This window comes from Borostomias antarcticus, assembly GCF_949987555.1.
Source record: "Borostomias antarcticus genome assembly, chromosome: 28".
In the NCBI taxonomy this organism is placed as follows: Eukaryota; Metazoa; Chordata; class Actinopteri; order Stomiiformes; family Stomiidae; genus Borostomias; species Borostomias antarcticus.
Window position 1 is genome coordinate 3,435,340 of NC_140261.1, and position 17,189 is coordinate 3,452,528.

Below are 17,189 nucleotides of genomic sequence, written 5' to 3' on the forward strand. Positions count from 1 at the left end.
GGTAGGCTATGAAAGGCTCACACATATGGCCGGGTTTCCAGATAAAGAAGGAAACCTTCTTAAGCAACCCTTTGCATGGGAGTTAAGAAATACTTTGGAGTTAAGTGCTTCTTAACTCTTTCGGGAAACCCGGCCATTAACAATTTGCTGTTAAAAATGTTTAAATTGTTATATATATTCTATTAAAATAGAAATAAACATATGTACGTGTGTTTATGTAGGCCTATGTATACGTTAAAAGCTAAAACTAAAAGCTAATATATATATTATATATCCGGAAAGTATCCCTTCACATTTTATGTTACATCCTTATTCCAAAATTGATTAAATTAATTTTCTTCCTCAATGTTCTACACACAATACCCCATAATGACAAAGTAAAAAAAAGTTTTTTTAATTCTTTGCAAATATATTAAAAATAAAAACACAATGTGCACTGTAAGTGTAACATGAGTTCAGGAGGATAAAGAAGCAATCTCATGTTTCACTTCTCACAGAGGATTGCATGAAAAGGAGTGCACTGCTTATAGGCGACATAAATATGAATGAACAAACATAAATATGAATGAACAAACATAAATATGAATGAACAAACGAATGTTCGAAATCAAAGGCTAATGTAAGACACGCTGTAATCTGGTACGATAATTGGAGACACACAGAGAGACATAAACACAGACTCAGCAGTGGCAGCACAGCACCCCCACCCCACCCCCACCCTGCTCCCCTCCCTCCCCCATCCCCATGTGCTGGGAGTTACCGGGAGGAGAGATCATACACGGGCTCACTGACCGGCTGACTGGAACTCCAGAGTACTGGATGTAATAAGGAGCAGAGCCGAGGTGATCCCACAAGGACTTTCACAGGATGATGGGTTGACCTGGGAGGGGTTCACACCTTAAAAGGCTGCAGACCATGGAAGCCAAAAAGGTCCTCCATTTTGTGCCATCTGGTAAGTTCCCCAGGGTAAAGATGCCATGTAACCTGAGATACCTTGAGCTAAACATGTGCGAGTTTCTGTGCCATTATGCTTTCTCGCTTCCTAGCTGTGGAGATAGAGCATGCAGTTTGTTTTGTTTTGGGGATATATTGTTCTTTTAATTATTCAACAACTAGGCTATACTATTGTGAAAAGGGATTTAGTTCGACCATAATACACCCTTATTTCCTCCACAGTAGTTTTGTAGAAGAAAGGGTCAGATATGTCAGACATGTGGGTACTGTGTTGGAGTTTAGAGTATGGCATGGTTTGAGTTTCATATGTTACCCTTTCTGTAGCTGATTATTAAAACCATTAATTCTGAATGAGATGTCTTTATTGCCAGGAAAAGCTGGAAAGTTAAAAAGCAAATGGTGTGGGTCAATATTTGCAGTAGCCTATGGCTGTAAATGGAACCCTTGCCAAGCAGGGGGAAGTCCGGTAGAGGGGGCAGCAGTCGGTAGTCAACCTGGAGAGTTTCGGTTTTGTTTACTTTATGCTCTCTCGCTACAGCCTATGGGCGAAAACCAAGAAGATTTTATAGATTTCAAACCATCTCCAAAATTAATTGTTGATTTGGTGGCAGCCTGTTTGAGCTAGGGTTTCTACAGTATCTGTAGGGCTGATTCAGCTAAATTTATGTCAAGGGCACTGTATTGCAATCGATTAATTACATCTATGCCTGCACATATTGTCACAAGATATTTACCTTGCCAACAACAATCCCCAAAGCAACCTTGTAATAACACACAATAACACACCTACAGAATGTGGGCAGTCCCCTGCTGTTCCCCGCCTCTATTAGACAAATAGTTTGTGGGACAATATAGGGCAGTTATGAATAGTGCATCCTTCTCAACAGGTACTGTATGAGGAGGTATGGCACAGGTGGTTTTGTGTAGTTGTTACTGGAGTGTGCAGCACCTTTCAGAGCCAGTATTCACCATTCAGTGCTGGTAATGGGTTAACATGCCTTGGTTGAATGTTCTCAGGCCAGGGATTATCTACTTAATCCCTGGCCTGAGAACATTCAACTGAACATTTATCCATCATAAAAATGTCACATGTTTTAATTTGCCAATTTTTGAAGATTAACCACCTCAAATGTCACCCCGAATGTATTGTTTGCTCTGACATGGATTCATGTGATAATATACTTATGACATTTGTAATTAAATTTCATAGACATGTATTATACTGTGATTATCATACAGATGGTGTGCTAAAACTTTGTTCAGAATCACTGTGTCAGTAGCCACCGTGTTAAGGCTTAAACTGTCAGAGTTTATCTAATCCATTTAAAATTGCATATAATTAGCAGGGTTCTGTCTTTGAAACACTTCCAATGGGATTATATGTCAATACTGTGTTCTGTTAGTGTAGAGTGAAAAATGAACAAACATTTTCCCATTTCTCTGTGTTGCATGTGTTAGTGGAGTGGCTTACATTACATTCACACCAAACCACAAACATTCAACCAGCAGTCTTTCTGGATGGGAAGGCTGTAAACTCACTTCAGCAGGAGGGAGAATATTTGAGCAAAAGTAATACGAATGATGTATTACCTCAGACACAGAAAAACAAATATGTTCAACGACAGAGACTCATCTTGTGTGGTTGATTTCGTAGATACATCAGATTGTCCACACAGCTTGAAGAGATGAACTATCACTCCCACGTGTAGGGAATGTGATTTGTGCCAACAGCCCACAATAGGGACCTTCAGGTTAGGGACTATTTTATGGACTGGCTTTCATGACTGAGTTGCCGTGCCTCTTGAGAAGGCCCTTGACTTGGAGATGTGTGTCTGTCAACGGCACCAGACAGCCGTGTGAGCAGGAAGGAAGCCAGCACTCCAACAGGAAGCCACAGATGCGAGCAGAGGAGTCACCAGGAGTGGATAGAACAAGGATGCATTCTAGAGGAATACATATAAAGTTGCAGTTAGAAAGTCAGTAGTGTCAGATACAGTATTGAGTTTGAAATATATTCCTTTGTCCCAAGACTTACAACCCCTACGAGTGAAGGTCTGAATGAAATTGTGTCTCTCTCCCTCCTCTCACACACAGCTCAGACACATAGAGCCAGTCACATGAGCTGTGAGGCTTCCCATCCCTGAGGTGAGAGTCTATGATGTGGAGCAGGCCTTGGAATGTTCTTTCTAATCGGCTCCATGATATTGGCCGGCTCATGGAGTCTGACACTCACCTCCCACTATGCCTGGCTCAGATACCTGACTACACAAGCAAACTTAATGCGCAGTTGGAGCTTGCCTCATTGGAACTCTGTTACATGTGTTTCTTTGAGATTGGATTTCTCTCATCATTTTCATTGGAACTGTCATAACAGATCCTTCCTTTCAAAGTACCTCTATCTCCTCTTAGGGCGCTTTCACACCTAAAGGTCTAGACCAAGGTCCGAACCAGAATCCCGTTTGGCGCTTTCACATTTGTTATTTTTTATTGATTAGTTCCATAACTTTCGCTTTCACACCTGCGGACCAAAGGATTTTTGGTGGCTGACCTAAATTATGTCGTCATCGCTTGCATGGGGGTGCGTCTCCCTATGCTTGACACTGATTGGTTTGTGGATGCGCGCGATTTCACATTAGGCAGCAGCGAACCTTGGTTCGAGCCGAGACCACCTCTTGAGGTCGGACCAAAGAGCGAGTCTTTGATCCACGCACCGTCGGTCCAGGAGGTTTCACACCTGTCAATTTGGTTCGGATCAAACTGGAAAGTCTGAAAGTCCGGACTAAACAACGTAGGTGTGAAAGGGTCCTTAATCCACAATCTGGCACCACAATGTACTAAATACATCCTCCTCGAACCCTGACCACCACCGCCACCACAATAATGGCAGATGGACATGCTATGAGTATTTCTGTTATAAAAAGCTGTAGCACTTCAGTGTCACGGTCAGCTGGTGGACATCAGATCTTGTTGTGGATGATGTGAGCTAAGGTGTTTTTTTGAAGGATTTTCATTCCAGGACCATGGGGGTCAGCTTGCGTCAGGCTTCCCGACAACCCAGTTTCACAGAGACCTATGTATATGCTATTACACTCTCACTATGCACTGTATGGTGCTAGGTTCCTGTCAAGGATTTTTATCCTTGGTTTAGTTAGATTGTCAAAGAACACGCTGAGTGGTCGATCAAGCTGGTTTTAAACAAAGGCAATAGTTTATTCTATGTTACGATTCTGCAGAGTCGGACAAGAGCACAGGAAGTGAATCCGGGCTCGTGTGAGTTCACGGGAGGATGGGGTCGTAAGGTTATACAGTGAAAAAGGAAGTGACATAGTTTCAGGGGGAAGACAGGGAAGTGATGTCACACAGGGAGGAATTTGTAGTTCTAACAGACTGATCAATGAGAACGAACTACAAAGTTTAGAACAACAGTCAAGGGGGAAAACAGAACACTTTGTTGAGACTTGAAATTCATTCACATTCCATTGTCCTGCAAACACTATTGATGTTGAACTGTAGGACCCATCCCATAGCCTGGCCAGTAGTACAGTATTGTACTGATTTACAAAGTCTGGTTCACTTTATGAATAAAAACTCTCTTTCATTTAAAATAATTTCAAGTGCTATTGCAAAAATGTCTTCTCTAACATCTAATCCCTCTCGTTTTCCCCACAGAGGCCCCACCAACTGGGAGGTATAAGAATGGATATGTTTTCCAAGAGATGGGTGGGTATATATGACACTTTTCAATATTGACTCACAGTGGCTACTCATGTCAGTGCTTCATTTCACGTGTCAATGAGCACAGCCCGGCCCTTTAACGTAACGAGGAGTAAATGAATGCGCAAACAGCAAGGTAGACGATGAATAAACCTCTGGAGAGACGAGGGAACGGTCACACATCATGCCCACACTCCGTGGATCCGAAAAGCTAATTACAGAATCAGGCAACAACGTTGTTTATGGATGCGCTCTCGGTTTTCTCCTCTCTTTCTTTTCCCCTCATAAAACATGTTATAAAGAGATATTTTACTTCTATACAATGAAGGAATTTACGAGGGGCTGCTATTATTATATTGCGGCATGTCTGGTTTGAGGGCACTTGTTTATTAATGCCTCAGTGTTCTGTGCTGCGTGTTCCAGATGGCGAGAGGATGGGAGGGTAGGCTCGTCCTGTAAATATTGTTAAACCCAGTCTAGCACTTAACCTTGAGGCAAAAAACAAGGGATTCCTACCTCTTTTTGTGACCGCAGTGTGAATAATGTTATGACCCCTGACCTTTGCTGTGTCCACAGAGCTGCAACCTGAGAAGGACTGTGGAGAGGATAAAGACTGCCCTTCCAAGAGGGGCCACATCTGTGAAAATCAGAACCAGACTGGGAGCTCAGGTGTGTGTGTGTGTGTGTGTGTGTGTGTGTGTACACTGAAGAAATAGCTGGTAGTCAAGTCAAGCTATCCACTTAAGAAGATGAAACCTGATACAAACTCGTTATAAACTTAATCAAGGGCAAGGGCTATCGGAAACTTTCCTCTTTTTTGCCTTTGTACAACAATAATCTCTCTATCTTTATTATTTTGGCTCATCCCTTGTTAGTGTAATCAGGGAATAGTGCTTGCCAAGTCTCCCTCAAAACCCTGAGTAAGATATACGCCGTTCAAGGACATGGGCAGTCTGTCAATGTGTGTCCTTCCATCCAAACCGGCTTTTAGAACTTCCTATTTATAGAGATACAACAAAGAAATGGGCTGTGGGGATTTGGATAAAGATGACAACCTGATCTCAGGAGAAAGACCGGTACGAGTAAAATCTGCTTTCATTGTGAGCGCAAAACAATACCGACTTCAAATTGTTTATCTGCCAGATGCTGACAGCCCTGGGTTTGGGCTCCTGAACACGACGAGAAAAGTAAGCAGCTCTCCCACGCTCTCTCTCTGTCTATCCCCTGCTTCATGGGTAGCATATCAATACCATAGACTCCATTTTCAGTCGAATTCAGTCAAAAGCGTTCAAACTTGAGCAACACATTGTCCTGTAACAACATTGAAATAATATGAAACCTACTGTATCCTGGTGGGACATTGGAGTGGACAGTTGAATTCATATGACCCCTGACCTTGTTCTCTCTCAAAGTATGTGAAGCCCATGAACTTCCAGGAGGAAGTACGCGCCCACAGAGACCTGGACGGCTTCCTGGCCCAGGCCAGCATCCTATTGGACGAGAAGGCGACCACACTCGACGGGGTCCTGAGGCGAATGCTGAGCCATGTGACGGAGGAAGGCCACGGGAGCTGTGACATGGAAGAGGTCATGAACTCTCTGTTCACAGATGCCGGGGGGAAGGAGGTCAACGGTGAGCAGCGGGACATTGCAGGGGCACATTCTGCGTAGGCTCAGTCCATCTGCTCCTGAATGGCTTCGTTTGCTGGGCATGATAGTGGGTTTGATACTCATATAGAGATGTTGGTCAAAAATGCTTCCTGTTCACTCCACCCTCCACTATAGCCCACGTGCTGGCAGAGACCATACAGGGAGTGAGTGCTACTGCTACTGGGGTTCGCTACCAGCAGTCATGGCTCTGTGTCCTGTGAGTAACTGGCTGTGTTGTTATTACACTGTCACAACTTGATTACTACTATTACTAAAGGTGAAACCTTTTGACGCTGCCTCTTTGTCTGTCTGTCTGCCTGTCTGTCTGTCTGTCTGTCTGTCTGTCTGTCTGTCTGTCTGTCTGTCTGTCTGTCTGTCTCTGCCTGTCTGATTACCTCTCTACCTGTCTGTCTGTCTCTGCCTGTCTTGTCTGTCTCTCTGCCTGTCTGTCTGTCTCTCTGCCTGTCTGTCTGTCTCTCTGCCTGTCTATCTGACTGCCTGTCTGTCTCTCTGCCTGTCTGTCTCTCTGCCTGTCTGTCTGACTGCCTGTCTGTCTCTCTGTCTGTCTGTTTGACCAGTTCAAACGTGCGGAGCCTTCAGAGACGCCACGTGTGCATCGCTCGTTTGGAGCGTCCGCAGAACTGGGGGGTCAACTGCTGCGAAGCACGTTATGTCATCCTCATCCTCGCACCGCCCAGAACGGTAAGTTACGACATCCTCATCCTCGCCCCGCCAAGGACAGTAACCCGCCACCTCATCCTCTGGCCAACAAGCTCTTTTATCATAGGCTCAAACCTGTCAGAAACAGTGATATTTTAAAACATTTAACTCTCTGTGAACTACTCTACTGTAAGTTATCCCCAATATCTCTTTCCCCTCTTCCAGAAAAGCACTAAGACCGCCATCGAGCTAGGCCGAACGTTCGCCACCATGTTCTCAGACATCTCCTTCAGACACAAGCTTCTGGACACCAAGACCCAGGAGGAGTTCAAACAGGAACTAGTGTACCAGCGTCAACAGCTCTCCATAGCCAATCAGAAACCAGTCATCGAGGAGGAAGACACAGACCCGCGTAGCAACAACAAACCACTGAAGGTCTTCACTATAGGACGTACTAACGAACTAAAATCCCACTAGAAGTACAGGAAAGATGCTTGCTAACGAGGCTGAATCGCTATACTCATGGAATGGTGCTTGTATGGCTGCTGGTTAAACTGGCACAGCTAAATCACCAGATGTATTTTCTCCGTCGGTACCTCTAGATTTGTGGGGAACCACCCTCGGTGTTCCCTCTTCATCCAGGCATATTAAGAAGGGATCCACAAAGTAGTACTACTTCAGCCGGATGATTTTAACCTGTTTTACAGTCTATCACCCAGTCCAAAAGAATGAGAAGCAGCTGGACTTCAGGGTCTAAATGTCTGCCAAGTCCGCCGTAGTTCCTAGGCTGCCAAAAAAAACATGCAGGCTCTTGTAATGATTAAGTATTTCATTATGCAGGGACTGTTAATCAAAGGGTAGTTTCTGAGCTTAGTGAGGGGAAACGCCACACAACATTGGAATGCTTGACCAGAAAAAGAGAGGCACCAATATTGTCAAGACAACTCATGTTAGTAAAAATGATTTAAACAAATCACCGAACAATCACTAATATCAGTCCAGGTCAAAAAAGATTTTCCAGAGGGCTTTTCCTATTGTGTTATTTGATATACTGCCATCTGAAGCTTTTACAGTCCTCCCTAAGTCTTTCTCTATCTGACCAGCTTCCTGGCTTCTTGCTTACACTGAGACCTGTGTGTTTGTCTCCAGTGCCTGGATTTCTTCAGAGCCGGCAGGGGGATCTATGAGGACCTCAGTCGCCGACTCCCGCTCTACCCCTCAGACTTCACAGATGGTAAGGCAGACTGACAAATGATTTTTCATTTGAAATAAATGTGACTGTCATACGGCATATACAGTATACTGTACAGCTTTCCATCATTTGTTATTTCATATCTGAAAAAAGCTCTGATATTTTTACCTCAGGTATTAACACCTAGCTGTAACTCAGTAACTGTAATATCTGATATCTTCTGTGATATCTTGTTATAACGGCTGTCCGATTGGTTCGTACAGGTATTGTGGGGAAAGACCGCTCACTTTTGAAGTACAGCACCACCGCCATCTTCCTGTACATCGCCATTCTACTTCCTGCAATCGCCTTCGGGTCGCTGAATGACGAAAGCACGAGGGGAGAGATAGGTACCAGTCTCCATCCCACCTCCAAGGGTTTATATCCTGTCGTTCTCCAGCCATAACCGTCTACCGTCAACGCTACTGATAATACAGTTAAATAAGTGATTTGCTTGCTTGCACTTTCTTAACAGATGTCCAGAAGACCATTGTTGGCCAGAGCATTGGAGGGGTCATCTATGCTCTGTTTGCTGGCTCTCCATTGGTCATCCCACTGACCACTGCACCCCTTGCCATCTTCATTAGCGGTATGCAAAACGCTCCGAATTCACACTACAGGCTGTAAATCGTGAGAAAACATGACTTGAGACATGTAATGATTGTGACTGTCTATGCTTGGCGGGTGACAGTGATCCGAGGGATCTGCGATGACTACGATCTAGACTTCCCGGCCTTCTACGCCTGCATCGGCCTGTGGAACAGCCTGTTCCTCATCCTGGGGGGAATCTTCAACGTCAGTCTCACCATGAAGCTCTTCAAACGGTCGGTGGACCACCCCCTATTCAAACTCAAAAGACCGGAACTCATCACATAACATACTGCAGTGCATAGACTACAGTATATACAGTACGCACTATTCTGATAAGACACAAGCATGGCAACTAAGTCCAGTCAGTATTGATGCAGAATACAATTCTAGTGCTACAACCACTTGGAACTCTTTGACCTGTCTGCGGTCATTCGAACCTCAGCTCTAACACACGGCCTGGTTTGTTGTGACTTCTAGCGCGGAATGCAATGCGCCGGCTCACAATCAGTCGTCACTTCACCTTGACTTTCCCTGTTGTGTCCCTGTCGGGAGTGTTTTGCGATAAAAACACGAGCGACCGCACTGATGATCGTTGAACTTGTAGTTCCACAGAAGAAATCATCGCCTTGTTCATCTCCATCGCCTTCGTGGGGGACGCGGTGAAGGGGACTGTTAAAAGTGAGTGGCGCTGGCAGGCGGATTACATTTACAACATGTTTCCTGTGTTGCGCCCAGAGGCGGGCGCCATCTCAGTTTAATGTAAGGGGATGTTTAAACTAGCTGCCTGTCATCTGCCATGGGTAAATGTACCCAGCAAACACACACCATGGAGTCTTAATTGAAAGCAACACCTGCAATGAAACAGGTTTCTCCCCCAGGGCGCTGTGGTAACTGACACCCTTCTTATGTTAACATAGCCCAGCCATTCACCTCAGCTTTGTTTACATATGTTTCTGAAGGGTTTAATATTACACAGTCTCAACCTTGGCCTACTTAGCCGTTCTCATTTTCTATTCTCTCTCTCCAGTCTTTGAACACTTTTACCACGGTCCCACATTGGCAACGGAGAACAGCACGGCGGCGCTAATACAGATCAAGGAGCTTCTGGAGAAGGCGGCTGGTGCTGGGAACGGGACGGGGCCCGGGCTTGGGAATGGTACCGGGCCGGTGGCAGGGCACGCGTCTGTGTTTCTGCCCGAGACCCTGGTGCTGTGTACCAGGGAGAGACCCATCCTCTGCCTCCTGCTCATGCTGGGGACCCTGTGGCTGGGATATGCCCTCTACCTCATCAAGAGGAGGTAGGTTCAACCCCCCCCCCCCCGACCTGCAGAAACGCCGTTCTCTCTCTACCAGGGCCGGACTGGGTGAATATTTCATACCGGGAAATGTAGCCCCAGTCAGGGCCAGCCCAGTTGACGCACCAGGCCACCGGGAAAATGCCCGGTGCTCCCGATGGCCAGTCCACCCCTGCTCTCTACGCCCGGTGCACTCGAGCTTCAGTTGATTTTGATATCGATCCTTTCCCCTCCTGCAGTCCTTTTCTGCACGCCAAAGTGAGAGAGGTGGTGTCTGACTGCGCCCTGCCCATCTCCGTGGTCATCTTCTCCTTCATCAGTTCTTACCTGTTCCTCGACGTAGAGCGTGAGTAGGCCTACTTATCATAGACTATCTTAAATATGAGGATTTTGTTCATGAGTACTAGTTGGATCTAAACATCCTCTGTTCCCTACAGTTCCTGTGTTCAACGTCCACAACAGACCCGTGTTCAACTTCGCTCCGTTTGACAAGCTGACGGGCCTGGTCACCCTGAGCGCCGTGGGCCTGGGCTTCCTGCTGGCTCTGCTCATCTTCATCGACCAGAACATCGTCATCTCCCTCACCCATGTACCAGAACACAAGTAAGACACTCTTTCGGTTGATTGATTGATTGATTGGTTGATTGATTGATTGATTGATTGATTGGTTGATTGATTGATTGATTGATTGATTGATTGATTGATTGATTGATTGATTGATTGATTGATTGATTGATTGATTGATTGATTGATTGATTGATTGATTGATTGATTGATTGATTGATTGAATGTTGTGGTCATTGTGACAGTATTTACCTGATAAATCCCTTTCCTTTACCCAGTACAGCTCATGACCTTTCTTTAGCCAGGGGGAGCCCATTGAGAACAAGGTCTCATTTACCATAGTACCCTGGTTACATACCATACAGTCATAATCATAAAGAATATAAAAGCAATATAATCTAAAAATAAAAAGCATATATACAAAGCACATGAAGCACAATATTACATTAATACATTTATATATAAAAAGCAAATATAAACAATATGAAACAATAAGCAATAAGCAATATGAAACTATATCAAATCACATTTTACACATTCAAATACAATAGCAACAATTATTTAAAACATACACAGATATCAATTTTATATTCCTGAATTTCTTCTTTTTTTTTAATGCCCAGAGTGGCGTATCCAATTTAAAAGTCTCCTGAAAAATATTCCATGCCCTAGGAGCACCATAATTCGGTCCCTCCTAGCTCGGTGTTGACGCGAGGGCCCTCAAGAGCCAACCAATCCTGAGACCTTGTCCGGTAATTGCTTGAACGCCTTGTAATAAGGGATGGTAGGTAATTAGGTAGATAATGTTACATTGATTTATACACATACAGGAGCCAGTGCTGCACTCTCCCAGCAGCTAGGGACAGCCAAGCCACGGCCTGATACAAATTATAGTGGTGTGTTCTAAAAGGATTACCAGTGATAAAACAAAATGCTAAATAATTGACAGTGTCAAGCTGTATCAAAGTGGTAGGGGCAGTGTCGCCACAGGTTTTAGTAGACTGTACTAAAAGTTTCCTTTTGTCATGTGAAAAACAATACATATTTCTATAAAAGAACCCCTGTTTTACTCTCAACATTTTAGTTAGCTTGTCAACATGCATTTTGAAAGACAACCTTCCATCAATGAATATCCCCAGGTATTTTTAGGGGGGCACTCTTTCAATATCAGAACCATCCAAACAGCAAACCTTTAAATTAATATAATTCGATGAACAGGACCTAGAGAATTGCATAGAATTTGTATTTGCTGCATTCAAGATAAGCTTAAGCTCTACATGTGAGGGCTGGATAGAGTCAAATGCTGTGTGCAAAGCAGACAATGCTCCTCCTAATGAAGAAGCAGATGTGTAAAGTACTGTATCATCCACATTAGAAGTGCACCTTACATTCAGTTTCAAAAGGGAACATGTTAATATAAAGAGTAAAGATCCTAAAATTGTGCCCTGCGGTACACCTTTAGTGACCAGAGTAGATTGAATTGAGTCAGCGACAATACATTGTGTTCTACTTGAAAGATAAGGCCAACAGATGGTAGTCGATCTATTATCTATAAGTGAGGGGTCAACTGTATCAAAGGGTTCGGAAAGGTCAATGAATAGGGAAGCACAGTGTTACCCATTGTCAATAGCATAGGCGATATCATTTACAACAAGGGATGCAGCTGATAAAGCATTGTGTATTGTTTAAAACCAGATTGAAAAGTATTTATTTCTGCTCAGGATTAAGCTGGCAGTTATCCAAAGATTCAAGTCTTGGCTAAACAAGATAACTTGGAAATTGGGCAGTCATTCTGGGACCTGTAGTAGACGTCCTGCTGGTCGACTGAATAGTGGTCAGAAGTGGCGTTAACCTGCAGTGTGTGTGTGTGTGTGTGTGTGTGTGTGTCCTTGCTCCTAGACTGCTGAAGGGAACAGCCTTCCACTGGGACCTGACGCTGACGGGTTTCATCAACATCCTCATGTCCTGCCTGGGGTTGCCATGGATGCACGCCGCCTTCCCTCACTCGTCCCTGCACGCGCGGCAGCTGGCCAAGGTGGAGCAGCACGTGGAGAACGGACACCTCTACGAAACGTGAGTCGAGCGTGACCGACGGCTTTATTCAGGGGTGAAACGCAGGCACCACCAGAGGATGGCGTGACACCAATATTGACACGGGCAAAGAAAAAAAAGAAAGAAAGTGAATCCTTTTAAAAAACTGTTCTGTTCCGAAGCGCTTTTGTTTAGTAGTCTAAAAGCGCCGTGTCTGTGTTCATCCGCAGCATCGTGAGCGTGAAGGAGACGCGCCTCACCTCTCTGGCCGCCAACATCCTGATTGGCCTGTCGGTTTTCATGCTGCCCGTTCCTCTGCAGTGGATCCCCAAGCCCGTCCTGTACGGCCTCTTCCTCTATATCGCCGCCACGTCGCTGGACGGCAACCAGATGTGTGACCGCATGGCGCTGCTCCTCAAGGAACAGGTGAGGGAGGCAACGAGACACAAGGAAGATGTCAGAAAGTATCTATTTGCTTTGGACCAATCGAATGCCTGATTGCTTCGGGGACCTGTTTGACCAGAGGATCGTTAGCGCGACGAGACACTACTCCCGAGCGTATATCCATCCACCTGTCACACTTTAAAAGAAGACGTACCCTTTTTTTTCTCTGCTCTTGCAATTTTTCTCATTCCTCTGGAACACGAATCTCCCCGATTCTGATTGGTGTAAATGTGTTCAAAACCACAAAGCATTATGTTAAACAGTGAATTAACCCCATCACACCTCTCCACCCCTCTCTCTGTCTCTCCACCTCTCTCTCTGTCTCTCCACCTCTCTCTCTGTCTCTCCACCCCTCTCTCTGTCTCTCCACCTCTCTCTCTGTCTCTCCACCCCTCTCTCTGTCTCTCCACCTCTCTCTCTGTCTCTCCACCCCTCTCTCTGTCTCTCCACCTCTCTCTCTTTCTCTCCACCTCTATCTCTGTCTCTCCACCCCTCTCTCTGTCTCTCCACCTCTCTCTCTGTCTCTCCACCTCTCTCTCTCTCCACACCTCTCTCTGTCTCTCCACCTCTCTCTCTCTCTCTCTCCACCTCTCTCTCTGTCTCTCCACCTCTCTCTCTGTCTCTCCACCTCTCTCTCTGTCTCTCCACCCCTCTCTCTGTCTCTCCACCTCTCTCTCTCTCTCTCCACCTCTCTCTGTCTCTCCACCTCTCTCTCTGTCTCTCCACCCCTCTCTCTGTCTCTCCACCTCTCTCTCTGTCTCTCCACCCCTCTCTCTGTCTCGCCACCTCTCTCTCTGTCTCTCCACCCCTCTCTCTGTCTCTCCACCTCTCTCTCTGTCTCTCCACCTCTCTCTCTGACTCTCCACCCCTCTCTCTGTCTCTCCACCTCTCTCTCTGTCTCTCCACCTCTCTCTCCGTCTCCACCTCTCTCTCTGTCTCTCCACCCCTCTCTCTGTCTCTCCACCTCTCTCTCTCTCTCCACCTCTCTCTCTGTCTCTCCACCTCTCTCTCTGTCTCCACCTCTCTCTCTGTCTCTCCACCTCTCTCTCTGTCTCTCCACCCCTCTCTCTGTCTCTCCACCCCTCTCTCTGTCTCTCCACCTCTCTCTCTGTCTCTCCACCTCTCTCTCTCTCTCTCCACCTCTCTCTCTGTCTCTCCACCTCTCTCTGTCTCTCCACCCCTCTCTCTGTCTCTCCACCTCTCTCTCTGTCTCTCCACCTCTCTCTCTGTCTCTCCACCTCTCTCTCTGTCTCTCCACCTCTCTCTCTCTCTCCACCTCTCTCTCCGTCTCTCCACCTCTCTCTCTCCACCCCTCTCTGTCTCTCCACCTCTCTCTCTGTCTCTCCACCTCTCTCTCTGTCTCTCCACCCCTCTCTCTGTCTCTCCACCCCTCTCTCTGTCTCTCCACCCCTCTCTCTGTCTCTCCACCTCTCTCTCTGTCTCTCCACCCCTCTCTGTCTCTCCACCTCTCTCTCTGTCTCTCCACCCCTCTCTCTGTCTCTCCACCCCTCTCTCTGTCTCTCCACCCCTCTCTCTGTCTCTCCACCTCTCTCTCTGTCTCTCCACCCCTCTCTCTGTCTCTCCACCTCTCTCTCTCTCTCCACCTCTCTCTCTGTCTCTCCACCTCTCTCTGTCTCTCCACCCCTCTCTCTGTCTCTCCACCTCTCTCTCTGTCTCTCCACCTCTCTCTCTGTCTCTCCACCCCTCTCTGTCTCTCCACCTCTCTCTCTCTCTCTGTCTCTCCACCTCTCTCTCTCCACCCCTCTCTGTCTCTCCACCTCTCTCTCTGTCTCTCCACCTCTCTCTCTGTCTCTCCACCCCTCTCTCTGTCTCTCCACCTCTCTCTCTGTCTCTCCACCTCTCTCTCTCTCTCCACCTCTCTCTCTCTCCACCTCTCTCTCTCTCTCCACCTCTCTCTCTCTCTCCACCTCTCTCTCTGTCTCTCCACCCCTCTCTCCACCTCTCTCTGTCTCTCCACCTCTATCTCTGTCTCTCCACCTCTCTCTCTGTCTCTCCACCTCTCTCTGTCTCTCCACCTCTCTCTCTGTCTCTCCACCCCTCTCTCTGTCTCCACCCCTCTCTCTGTCTCTCCACCTCTCTCTGTCTCTCCACCCCTCTCTGTCTCTCCACCTCTCTCTCTGTCTCTCCACCTCTCCTTCCATCTCTCCACCTCTCTCTCTGGCTCTCCACCCCTCTCTCTGTCTCTCCACCTCTCTCTCTGTCTCTCCACCTCTCCTTCCATCTCTCCACCTCTCTCTCTGTCTCTCCACCTCTCTCTCTGTCTCTCCACCTCTCTCTCTCTCTCTCTTCCCAGACGTCTTACCCTCCGACCCACTACGTTCGCCGCGTGCCCCAGAGGCAGGTGCATTACTTCACCGGCCTGCAGATGATCCAGCTGATCATCCTGTGTGCTTTCGGCATGTACCCTCTGCCCTACATGAAGATGGTCTTCCCTCTGCTCATGATCCTGCTGGTCCCAGTCAGGTACGCTCATCCTGGCCACCGGGGGGCAGAAGAGACACACCGACAATACCGCCTAGGTTTTGGATGTACTGTTAAAACAGCGTACACACAGCTGATATACAAGGCAGTGGTATCCTATAATAGTCAGTTCTGTTTCAGTCACATGTATAGGAAATGACACATACAAAGTTAGTCAATAGAAGATCATCAGGACAACTCCTTTCTAGTAGCGGTGTGTTGGTGTTGAGTCTAATAGATACTTAGGGGGATATTTGGTGTTCCAGCAGTGGAATTACAGCAAGATTGGAAAAAAGACACTAGATTTTGTGTTAGTAATAAATATAATTTTTATATATTTATTCTGTCTACTGCCTCCTGTGTCCTGCCTCACTACGCCTAGCACACCACGCCCTCTAGGGGGCGTAACAACTGGTACAGAGTAGTAGCATGAAAAGAATAAGAACAGACACTATATACATCCATACGTACAGCATGTGCACCGTACAGAATACAATAAAAAAAATATGTACATACATACATCCAGTCTGTATAAATATGTGTGTCTAGGAGTACACATACATACATCCAGGCTGTGTAGATATATAGTATCTAGTACTACACATATATACTTACATACATGTTGTTGACTGGATTCTGGATTACTGAACATTGTATGTCCGCCACAGGAACATCGTGCTGCCAAAGATCATCGAGGCCAAGTATCTGGACATCATGGATGCACAGCACATGTAGAGAGAAGGAGGAGGAGGCCGCTGGATCACATTCACAAGGGAACCACGTCATTTGTTCATTGATTATGTCACTGATGTGATGAAACGCACCTGGACTGCAAGAGTGTGTCTGGGTTGTTGATAGTGAACGACAGGGTTGAAAGTCTCTGGATGGATCACGATATCACCCTCTGTTTGCTTCCTCGTACCCTAATTGAATGTTGTACATACACATTCTAGGTAGTTGCTTGTATTTAACTTAACATAGGCCTATTCTGTTTGAGTATTAGTGTCTTATTTAGTACACCGATGGACATCGTTTCTTCTGTGTGCTTGCTGCTCTCGTCTACTGCTTACACACTGCCATCATATGTACATGTGAAGATCATACGGTTGGCTTTTAAACTGGAGATTAACATTGTGCCAAATGTTGGACTCAGATGTTTTAGTTTATCATGTTAATAATTCTGTAAAACAATTTCACCAAGTATAGGTCTTCTAATGAAAGCTATGGTTGTCCTGTATTTTACAGTCTACTTAACTGGCCATTTCCTATATTCCTACAATAATCATAACCACCTTGTGAATCTTTGTTGAAAAACCAGGCCATTTGTACTGTATCTGAAATTCCACAGTCACGCACAAACCATGAGATGAATACCAAATGAATAAAGCCTTTTAAGTGATTTGGTTGAGCCTACTGACTGTTTTCCATGTCATGGTGCATATGTAAGAAGTTCTGTGTGATCCCTCCAATAGATGGCACTGTAAGCCTAAATACAAACAACCACTTGGATTCTTTAATAGCTATAAAAGGCATAATTTTTTTCTGCAAACTACACAGGCTATACATTAAACACAA

General features: G+C 45.9%; 1 protein-coding gene across 1 annotated transcript; it reads left to right on the top strand.

The window, feature by feature from the left end:
- Positions 1 to 915: 915 nt before the first annotated feature.
- LOC311326647 (solute carrier family 4 member 11-like) lies at positions 916 to 16,349 on the top strand (the record flags this gene model as incomplete). The annotated part of the gene is made up of 20 exons (XM_084459583.1): positions 916 to 952; positions 4,624 to 4,674; positions 5,245 to 5,337; positions 5,812 to 5,855; positions 6,081 to 6,300; positions 6,453 to 6,534; positions 6,896 to 7,019; positions 7,203 to 7,412; positions 8,127 to 8,211; positions 8,433 to 8,558; positions 8,684 to 8,797; positions 8,900 to 9,032; positions 9,404 to 9,477; positions 9,827 to 10,097; positions 10,334 to 10,440; positions 10,532 to 10,697; positions 12,558 to 12,731; positions 12,920 to 13,115; positions 15,448 to 15,617; positions 16,283 to 16,349. The coding sequence occupies 20 exons, from the start codon at positions 916 to 918 to the stop codon at positions 16,347 to 16,349; spliced, it is 2,544 nt and encodes an 847-aa protein (XP_084315709.1).
- Between the last annotated feature and the right edge of the window lie 840 nt (positions 16,350 to 17,189).